At 49.7% G+C, this 11,264-nt stretch overlaps 1 protein-coding gene across 1 annotated transcript; it reads left to right on the forward strand.

Annotated features, from left to right (window-relative positions):
- Positions 1-1,686: 1,686 nt before the first annotated feature.
- On the forward strand, positions 1,687-6,084 carry GFER (growth factor, augmenter of liver regeneration). Its single transcript, XM_030284486.4, has 3 exons — positions 1,687-2,280; positions 2,901-3,112; positions 3,824-6,084. Exons 1-3 carry the CDS (start codon positions 1,702-1,704, stop codon positions 3,984-3,986), a joined length of 954 nt encoding a protein of 317 aa, XP_030140346.4. The 5' UTR covers positions 1,687-1,701; the 3' UTR covers positions 3,987-6,084.
- The last annotated feature ends 5,180 nt before the right edge of the window (positions 6,085-11,264 follow it).

Raw genomic sequence — 11,264 nt, forward strand, 5'->3', positions numbered from 1 at the left:
CAAGAAATTGCAAATAAACAAAAATAAAGGAGCACTGGCAAATAGACACCCCAAGATGGAGACCCAGACTATCAGCTCAGTGCTCCACAGAGCAGGAACAGTTCAGCCATTTCCACATGAAATACACCAAGTGCTGAAGTATTTTTAAGGGCAAGTCTTTGAGGTATTTCTCTAAAATGATGCTTTTTCCAATACACATTTCACACCACACTGTGTTAAATAAAGCACATATATATATTTATATATAAGGTGAACATTTTGGTCCAGCTCCATCCTGGGCATACATTTGTTTGCATTAAACAAAATAATAATATTTTTCACTTGACCTACAGGTGATGAACAGGAGAAAAGTTGAAGTGGATACAAAATTCACATTGCTTACTTGTGGTTCTCAAACCTTTAAGAGCATGACAGAATCAAGCCAAAAAGAAGGATGAGAGCAAGTCTGTGCTGCTGTCCAAGTTTTCACCCTCTGGCCTCTATTAAGTATTTTGTGAGTCCACAGCTAATTAACATTTCCAAGGGGTGAAAGAACAAGCTGCAAAGTCTGATGCCAGGCTGGACAGTTGACGAGGTTACCACTCTCATGTGCTCACAAGCTTGTGGCTCTCTGGGAATAAAAGAAAAAATGTGAAATGTCCACTCAAGACCAAGGCCCTGGGGCCAGGTCTGGCTCTCCATCACCCTGAGGAACCCAGCCACTCCCAGGCAGCGCCTGCCGTGGTGAGAGATGTGCCAACACCCTCAGAAAGAGGAAAATCCTCCCTCAGTATGGATTTACAAGCATGTGACAGATGTTAAAAACATGAAAACTTCATATGGGCGTGTTCCTATAAAGGAGCATGAGTTGAATGGAGTTATCCACGTGTTTGTCCATAAAATCGCCCTGTTGATTGTATGACTCTGCTGGAGATAATGCTGAGGTGCCTGTCAGCACTGCTGGCATGAAGGAGAGCTGCTGTGTGCCACAGGGTCTGCCACACACCATATCTAAACATCCCGGAATCCCAGAATAATTGAGTTTGGAAGAGATCATCCAGTCCAGCCCCCTGCCCAGGCAGGGTCACCCAGAGCAGGTGACACAGGAACGTGTCCGGGTGGGTTTGGGATGTCTCCTGAGGGAGACTCCACACCCTCCCTGGGCAGCTGTTCAGGGCTCTGCCACCCTCACTGCAAAGAGCTTCTTCCTCATGTCAACATGGAACTTGCTGTGTTTTAGTTCCTGGGCACTGCTCCCCATCCTGTCACTGAACAGAGTCTGGCACCATCCTCTGACACCCCTGGGAGGGATTTAATGGATTGATGGGATCTCCTCTCAGCCTTCCCTTCTCCAGACTGACCAGGCCCAGCTCCTGCAGTCTCTCCTCAATACAGAGATGCTCCACACTCCATAGGAACATATATTTATATGTATTTCTGTGCTCATTTGGGAGGGCCATTTGAGAGGTCTTTGACACCGACTGAAGGGACGTGGCAGAGACCCCTCACACCCTCAGGGACATCATGGCAGAGTCCCCTCACACCCTGAGAGGGTACATAGCAGAGAACCCTCACACCCTCAGGGGGATCATGGTAGAGTCTCTTCACATCCTCAGGAGGGACATGGCAGAGTCTCTTCACACCCTCAGGAGGGACATGGCAGAGTCTCTTCACACCCTCAGGGGGATCATGGCAGAGTCCCCTCACACCCTGAGGGGAAACATGGCAGAGCCCCCTCACCCCCTGAGGGAGTCCCTTCACAGCCTGAGGAAAGACATGGCAGAGCCCCCTCACACCCTCAGGGGCATCATGGCAGAGACCCCTCACACCCTCAGGACTGACATGGCAGAGTCCCTTCACAGCCTGAGGGGGAATATGGCAGAGTCCCTTCACAGCCTGCGGGGGAACATGGCAGAGTCCCCTCACACAGAGGGGAAGCAGAGGGAGAAGCACAGCCGGGAGTATCGTGTTCTCCTCTCATACGATACACAGAGCTCGCAGCCGTTTATCAGTAAAAACACACCAGAAATGGCACTAGGGTCTGTGCCGGGTGCCAGCCCCGTCAGGGCGGGAATGGCGCCGCCCCGGCCCGGCCTGCACCGCGGCGCAGGCATGGCGGCGCCCAGCGAGGGCCGTGCGGGCCGGGCTGCCGCGTCCTTCCCGGGCACCGGCAGCGGCTCCTTCCCCTTCTCCGTCCCGCACGACGCGGCGGGAGAGCCACCCAAGAAGCCATGCCGAGCCTGCACGGATTTCAGGAGCTGGCTCCGCGAGCAGAGGAAGCAGGCGGCCCCGGGCAGCGCGGTGAGGCGCGGCGGGAGCCCTCCCTGGAGCCCTGGCGGCCCCCAGTTCCTGCAGAGCTCACTCAGTCCTTCATCCTGCCCCCATAAAGTGGGATGAGGCTGCCTGTTCCCTTCAGGATGTGAAGGAGCTGGAGACAGGGTTCCCTTCGGTGGGAATGGGAAGGGGATCTCCATCTCCTCCTCGGGGGTGAGGGGGCTCTGCCATTGCTCCCGCTGAGGGTGTGAGGGGGGCTCTGCCATGTCCCCTGAGGGAGTGAAAAGGTCTTTGCCTTGTCCCCACAGAGGGTGTGAGGGGGGCTCTGCCATGTCCCCTGAGGGAGTGAAAATGTCTTTGCCTTGTCCCCACAGAGGGTGTGAGGGGGACTTTGCCATGTCCCCTGAGGGTGTGAAAGGGTCTTTGCCTTGTCCCCACAGAGGGTTTGAGGGGGGCTCTGCCATGTCCCCTCAGAAGGTGTGAGGAGGCTCTGCAGTGTCTCCTCAGAAGGTGTGAGGGGGGCTCTACCATGTCCTCAGAAAGGATGTGAAGGACCTATTCCCCCTATCTCACCTTGCCACCCAGCACAAAAGGGCTGTTTCCCCACCCAGCCCGGCGTCCCCTCACACCCCTCTGTCCCTCTGCAGGACGTGGCAGTGGCAGAGGAGAAGGAGCCCCGTCCGGACTGTCCCCTGGACAGCGAGCAGCTGGGCCGCAGCACCTGGGCTTTCCTGCACACCATGGCTGCCTACTACCCCGACCGGCCCTCCAGGGCACAGCAGAAGGAGATGAGGGACTTCATCCACCTCTTCTCCAAGTTCTACCCCTGCGAGCACTGCGCAGAGGACCTGAGGGAAAGGTGAGCTGCCTCAGAGGGTTTTTTCAGGATCTGGGGGAAGGTGAGTTTCCTCAGTGGGTTTTCTGAGGCTCTGAAGGACAGGTGAGTGGCCTCAGCAGGTTTTCTGAGGATCTGAGGGAAAGGGTGACTTTCCTCAGTGTGTTTTTTTGAAGATCTGAGGGAAAGGTGAGTAGCCTCAGGAGGTCTTTGTGCTGGAGGGGCTTGCCAGAAGTGCTGGCCTGCAGCAGCTAGTTTGCATATCAGCAGCTCTTCCTGCACTTGGGGTTTGTAGCTACCTGAACTGGTTTCTTCCATTATTGCATCAATCACAGATGCACTTACTCAAAAAACAAACACTTCTCCTCATGCTGTTGGGTTCTGTGCTGCCTCCAGGGCCTCACTGAGGTGATCTTGGAATTTTCTGGTTCAAAATGGGCTTGTGAACAGCTGTGGAATTAGACTGGGATAATTTGGTTTTGAGGAGACAAGTATTCTTGTACCCTCTAAAATGCCCTGTGCTGGCAATCTGAGTAGGGAGGCAAGGACTGAAATGGGCTGAGGTGTTTGATTTGGTAGAAGGTGTCTTTGCCCACGGCAGGGGCTTGGGTTGAGCTGATCTTTAAAATCCATTCCAACCCAAACCATTCTGGGATTCTTTGATAAGATTTTCTGCCGCTCTCAGCTTCTTTCTCAGAAGTTTCAAATAATTTGTTTCCCGTTGCCTCTTTGCAGATTACAGACAAACCAACCCGACACGAGCAGCAGGAGTAACTTCTCCCAGTGGCTGTGTCAGCTCCACAACGAAGTGAACAGGAAGCTGGGGAAGCTAGAATTCGACTGCTCCCGTGTGGATGAGCGCTGGAGGGATGGCTGGAAGGACGGGAGCTGTGATTAACCCGCAGGGATTGCTCTGGGAATCCAGCAGAGCAGTGCAGTACACGTGGACTTGCTGCAGGGACAGTGGGAGTCAATAACTCTGTTTGTGTGGGACTGATTCAGAGCTGAACCAATGCCAAAAGGAGAATTGAAAATCCTATCCCAATGATATTTTGATAAGTTATGGTACCTGAGGGGTTGAGGCTGCCAGAAACTTGTGAGACTGGGTCACTGACAAACTCATTTAATTATGACATTTCCCGATTTTGGGGGCATTTGCTTATCTTTGTGGCTAGAATTCATTTTCCCTGAACACAGTGGTGTTCTCTGCAGGCATTGACTGATGTTTTCGAAAATGCATCTGATTAATTGTCACTTTCTGTTCTGATAGAGAAAACTCATGCTGGGTTTTGTGCCAAGTCTGTACCCCTGGATTGCTCTTTCCAGGATCTCCAACATTTGTTGTTACTCTTGCATCCAGTTCCTTTGATAAAAGTCGTGAGGGCAGGTACATGTAATTTAAACACTAAAATATGGAGCCCAGATTTCTCAATTTGGTTTTGTGTTTCAACTTACCATGTCAGAGGACAAAACAGAGTCAAAATCATTTCAAGTTCTTCACGTAGGTCGTGATCTCATCCCTTCCTACACTCCTGGCAGGGAGAGGTTTGCACAAACCCTGACAACAACAGGGTTTTTTTCCCTTCCCTGCTTCCTGCTGAGGTTTTCTTACCTATTTTATTGTGCTTCCTTATGTCATGCCCTACAGCACACCTGTGAATTTACCCTTGGGGATTTTTGGCAAGTTTTGACAGGAAAGTTTAATGGTACTGCTGTAATTAGAGCAGCGGCACCTCTTATCTGAGCCTTTGGTCCCCACAGCACTGTGTGGGACTCCTTAGTGGTTAGAGAACCAGCAACACCTTTGGAAACACATTTTAACATTTTGGGGCACACTCAAGTCCTTTCAAGTTGGGTCTGTTAAATGAATACGAGACTTTTATGGACTAATGATTTCTGAACTTTTTACATCGTTACATTTCTAAACACAAACCCAAATGAACCATTAACCAGGTACTGTGTGAAGAGTGTGATTGAAGGTGTCGTTCAGGCTACTAAAAGTGCTCAGAAAATTTCCCTATCAGCATGTTGAGGTTCTTAGAACAAATAAATCCCAGCTCTTGGGTTTTGTCTTTTGGTAATAACCTCAGCCCCCAAAACAAAGCCCGTTGGGATCCCCTAGAGAGGACCAACAAAAGGGCTGCAGCCCTCCCTTTTTGCAGGTAGGACCCTGCTGACTCAGTTCTGCCAGGAGCTGCTTTTAGCAGCTGGGGGTGTGGGCAGGCGTCTCCCTCTGGGTTTGGTTGTGCTAAAGCAGGAATTTTGTGTTCTTCCGCTGTTCTCTGTGACAATTTCCTCGCCCACGGAGCAAATGATATTTCTCCCTCATTTGTTGCAGTGTAAACGAGCAGGTTGGTGAAACATCTGTCCCATCCTTTGTCACCTTTGTGTACCAGGGGAGCAGGCTGGGGGCTTGCACTGCCCTGTGCCAGTGCTGGAGTGTACTGGCCAGGCTCGGGGAGCAGCGGGGACATCGGAGCCTCCCAGCACAGCTGTCCCCTCCCTGGCTGTGAGGCTGTATCCATCACATTCTGTCACTTCGTGGTCTGCCCTGCAGGAGGAAAAGCCTGTCCTGGCAGGGTGGGGAAGAGCCTTCAAGCCGAGTCTCTGTCTTTAGCAAATCCTGCCTGAAAATGAGGCCACCAGCTGTGGTCAGGATGCTTTTAGGCCAGTTTCTATCTTTACCATGTGGCCATTTGATAAAATGCTTGCACTTTGTTCTCTCATGTTTTTGGCTTGGCAGAAGAGCTCTGGTGTAGTTCTCATCCTCACCTCTGTGGGCTTGACCATGTGAGGATTGGGGGGATTTGTTCTGCTGTTCATTTGTACCACAAGTTTTAGTCTCGGGTAAGGGATTTCCACTGGAGGTCTTCATGCTTGTGTACAGGAAATTGTGAATTCTCTATTAACTGCACTTGATTCAATCTAGTTTTAAAAATCTCTGTATTCAAATTATATTTCCTGTTGATGTAAAAACAATAAAGCAACTGAGTTTACTCCTGATCCACTCCTGCTGGGATCTTAGGGGTGGGATCTTGGGAAAAGGGATCATGCTATGCTGGTGGGTCTAACCTCTGCATGCCAAGATATTACTGTTATATATACAAAACAAGATATATATATATAAATATAATTATGTATGTGTATATTATAGTGTGGTGGCTCAGGGAAATTGTGTGATTCTGTGTGCATTGATCAGACAAGGTGGGGCTGCTCCTGGTCCTTTCCTCTTGTGCTGTTGGATTGATGCAGTTCTCTGTTGGCCCTACAACAATGCAGGAATTTTTCCAGCAGGTCCTGTCAAGTCGGAATTTGCTTTTATATGTGGGAATTTTTGTGGGATCCCAGTGATTTTCTTGACTTGCTGGCAGCGTGAGGGGCAGCATTAGAGTTGGGAGTAGCTCAGCTCTTGCTGGTTTGGAGCAGGGTGGCATCTCTGAGGGCAAGGTTTGCAATCCCATTTTCTGGAATAAGGAGAGGAAGAGCAGAGTCAGGAGCAGGTGCTGCTTGAGGAGCTTGTGGGACCTTTCTCAAGAGCTGCTGCTGTGTGACAGGAACCTGACCAACCTTGCAGCTTCCCAAATTCATCGCTGTTTTCATGGGCTGGTTTGCATCCAAACCATGCTTCACTTTTTTTTTTTCCTTCTTTTTTCAAAATTTTTCTTCCCTCCCCAAAAGCAAAGAGCAGGGAGCCCTGGGGGAATCATCTGTTCCATGGATGGCAGGCAGACTTGCAGATGCTGGCAGAAGCAGCACTGTGCCTTTGACATTTTTCCAGGGATTAGCTGTTCCTTTGCAGGGTGTTGGGTGTATGCAGGCTCCTGTTTACAGTAGGATTCCCAAGAGCTGCTTTGTTTTCTCCTGTCTTCTGCTTCAGTCTGTTCCAGGCAGTGTGGGAGACTCTTCCTCTTGGAGTTTTACAGGCTTGGAGAGGGAAGGGTTTGGCTTTTTTTGTTTGTTTTTTCTTTCCTCTCCTTCTAAGCACTGATTTTGTTGGGGTTTTATTCCATTCCTGGAATGACTGCTCAGGCTTTTTGTCTGAAGGATGGAGAGCAGCTATCCAATATTATTTGAAGTCAGGATTAAGCACAGCCAACAAGGTGATGTGAAGTCAACTCTTGATTTTGTAGGGTAATAAGGAAAGTAATAACACATAAAAAGCAAACCACAGGTAATGGCACAGAGACAAATCAGTTAAATTTAATCCAAGGGGTGAGGGTCAGCCTTGGCACCAGCTGGGGCACTGCTCTGGATCAGTCCCACAGGGAAGTGTTGGTGAACACCAAACCCCTTCACATCCGACCAAGCCAACAGCAGAGGGCAACAGAGGATGGATTGCCATGTATATACTTGTGCTTCCTTGACTTTTGCACCTCTTACCCTTCTCTGGAACAAGACTGCTCCAGACACCAAATGTTCTACCTCATCCTAGTCCCTTTCCTGGGGCTTTGGGAGGAGATTTTGGTGCCTTCTGTTACTTTTCAAACGAGTGTGCAAGCCTCTTGTGTAATTACCACAACGAGGGATGTGATACTCCTCTGCCTGCAGCTAAAATCTGCACTTGGAAGCAGAATAAAGTCCTGGATGCTGTTTCCAGCACATTTCCTACCTGATCTTCAGCCCATAGCTGGTGATATATGGAGATGTTCTGGCTTTTTTTGGTCATTAACAGGTAAGAAAGGGTGAATTTACCTCACTGGATAATTTTGTAAGAGTGACAGGCCTCCTGCACAGACCAGAGGTGGGTACAGGGAACAACACACAACAGTGAGAACAGCCAGAGAAGGGATCCAACTTCTTTGGCATTGTTGTCACCTGCTTTGCTCTGCTGGGAAAAGGTGGGAAGAAATCCCACAGTTTCATGGGAGATTTGCTTTGGGTTAGCAGATCTGTGAGAAAGGAAACAGTGGAGTTAATTTAATGTCTGTCCCACCAGGTGTTTCATGCAGCCCCTAAAACCTTCCATGCTTTAGTGTTCTTCTAAGCTCAAGTCCCACTGCTGGATGGAGACTTGCCCTGTGAATTCTGAGGATGGTCAGACAAAACTGAGCTTTCGCTGCTTTTTCCATCCAGATGTGCATGAAAAAAAAAAATAAAAATACAATGCCTTCATGGCCAGAGCACGTGGCTGGAGGCTCTAGAGATCAAAATTTAGTTCTTTTTTAGTCATAATCTTCTTGCTAGACACCGAGTAAGTCACTTCATCTTCTGCGGCCACATTTTCACTTCTGCACAAGGGAGGTAAAATAGCTGTTAGGGCAGTCTTCCCCTGTATTTCCTGTTTAGATTAAAATCTCCTTCAGGGGGGCTGTTTTAATGGGCTTGTGCTGCACAAGCCTGGGCCTGAGAATGTTCACACTTATAAAATCCCTCATCTCCATCCATCCCACAAATCTCTTTTCCATCAGGTTGCATCCTGCTGGTGAATGTGAGGACCTGCTGGGGTTGTGTTCAGTTAAGAAACAAAGCTTTTCTTATTTTCAGTGTATTTTTGGCAGCAAAGCTGGATGTACCTGTGGATGATCTTCATGTCCAGTATGGCTTGAGCTGCCCCATGTCCTTGTACCTGTCAGTTGCAGGTGACAGGCACCACGGTCAGCTGTTGGTGGCATGTCCCCAGCACGCTGGGACCTGCTGGTGTGCTCCTAAGCAGACCAGTTTGGGGAACAGCAAACACTTTGTTCCCCCTTTTCAAGCTCCTCCCAAGGTGGGGAGCAGTGGCTGAATCAGATTAGATCCTGGTTTGCCAAAAGCCCCAAAATTTTGATGCTGTGAGATATCTGGAGGAGCAGATGCTGAGTTCCCTCCTGAGGCGTTGAGGCCACGGCTGCACCGCTGAGAGGTGTTTTGAAACCCTTTGGGGTTTGGTTCAGTTTGGGTTTTACACAACTCCCCTTTTCAAAACTACCTCAACTCACTGAGCTCTGTTATCCCAGTCTTCTCTCACCGATTTCTGTTAGAAAAACTTTCCACAGTTTTTTCTGGCACACTTATCCTGGTTTATCCGTGTACAGTAAGTGCTAAATCCCACCTGAGAAACGTTTCACAAGCAGATGAGTAACCAGCTAATAAGTGATCTTCCAGATATTTTTGGATCTCTTAGGGTAAAAAGCATGAAGAGCTTTCTCGTGACAGTGGGCTAAGGTACTGCTCATTCTTTGCCCAGCTCCCTATGGACTTCTAAGCTCTTCTCAATATTCCCATCAACTCTCATTTTCATTTTCTCATTTGATGGCCGAAAGCAGCATCAGCCCAGCTCTAATGAAGGGCAAGCAAAGCATTTCAGAGCAACAACTAAACGTCTCTCAAAGTGCTGCTTCCAGCCTGCTGCCCGGGGAACGTGAAGGACAACCTGAAGGGTCAGCCCTTGGCTGAGTGGGTCAGGCTGACTGGAATCGGTTTTGAAGGAGAAAGCTCCACATCTTATCTCCTCCAAGCTATCATGTCCACATATTTAGCCCTGATGGGTTTTTTTGTCATAGAGACAAAGGTAAGAAGTTGGCATGACCAGAAGAAGCAAAAAGCAAATATATGTTTTCCACTACCTTTAATCAAACTCCTGTGAAATAAAAACATGGGCAGCTCTCAGGCATTTGTCTGTGTGCTGCTCTATTTGCTTCCTGTCCTTGTTCCCTGTCCTGGTTCCCTGTCCCTGAAATCCAGTGGGAATGGTAAATAGAGACAAAACTTGTTCAAACCGAACAAATGCTCTGAGAAGTGCCATTTGCAAACGCTGCTGTTCTCCATTTGATGGGGGAAATGTGGAAAGTGCAATATCCTTCCCCATTATTGGCCGCCTCTGTGTATCTGTTGATTTGCAGCAATAGGAAGCGAGACAGAAAGACAGTTTGTATGTGGGCTGGAGATACCTCCTGTGCTTTATCTGAGCTGGTGCAGGGGGAGAAAACTGGCACCCCACGATGTGGGAAATGATTGTATAAACACTGCACACAGCAGAAGTCGGGGGGATGAACCCCAAAGAAAGGACAAGTTTAGGAGCAGAAATTTCAGTGCGCCATGGTCATGCCTTGAAGGGTATAAACCCCACACCTGTCTGGAAATGGTCATGATTTGTTCTAGGGCAACATCTCAAAGATTCAGGCAGTGTCCTGCTCCCTTGTGCTTTGCATTGTCCAGAAATTCCAGCTGGGATAGATCAGCTGGGCAAGACATGTAAGGAAGAGGGAGAAAAAAGTGGTTTCCCCAATATCATCAGAAAACCAGGAGCAGAACCCACAGGTCCCCCTGATTCCCTGTGCAGCATCCCTGGAAGACGCTGCCTCCCTGGCACTGGCACCCTGGAGGAGCAGGGCAGCCCATGCCATCACTCTGGGCTGATGGGTTTGGGATGGTTTGTGCCCAAAGCCTGATTTGGATTTTTGAGGATGCTGAAACAGCTGCTTCTAAACTGATGGAGCTGATTGAAAATCCCACCTCGGGTAATCCCTTCCAGTTAATTTGGTCTTTGTTCCTGACCTGCAATTCAGGGATGAGCTGGCAGTGATGCTCTTGGCACTGAGGTCCCTTCCCTGGCCAGCTCCATGAGCCACCCTGCCAGCAGAAAGCAGGAGGGACCAACCTGCCATTCTCTCCGTGGCCATTTCGGTTTTGCCTAGAAAAACGTGCTGGTTGTGAGCTGGTGACATTGAGGAATGAAGGGCTGAATTCTGCTTTTCCTGCTGGGAGGCAGAAATAGACCTGGAGAGATGATGACTCACCTGTCATTGAGAAAAGCTGCATGGCACCATTATGAGCTTCAACAGTTAAATCCTGATTGCAACCTGCCAGAAAGAGCAGACTGAGAAAGCTGCAAAAGGAGCTGCAGATGGGCTCCAGCACCGGGAATCCTTGGCTCGGTGACTGCATCGTGAGGGTGTGACACACCTGTCCCGCAGGTAACCCGCAGTGTGACAGTGACACGGTCCCTGCCAGGGCAATGGGGCTGCAGTGGGGCAGCCCCCAGCCCCACAGCCCCATGCTCCTCCTCCTCCCTGCGCCGTTCCCTGCAGCTCCCGTCCGGAGCAGGGATGATGTCAGGGTTGTCATGGCATCGGTATCTATGGAACCGCCACCAGCATCGCCCCTGCTCCAAAACCAGCTCAGGACAGGTCCTGGAGCCGTGGGGGGATCTCCCTCTGCACTAATCAAGGGTTTCCCTCTGAGCTTCTTCCTTTTC

This window comes from Taeniopygia guttata, chromosome 14, assembly GCF_048771995.1.
Source record: "Taeniopygia guttata chromosome 14, bTaeGut7.mat, whole genome shotgun sequence".
NCBI lineage: Eukaryota > Metazoa > Chordata > Aves > Passeriformes > Estrildidae > Taeniopygia > Taeniopygia guttata.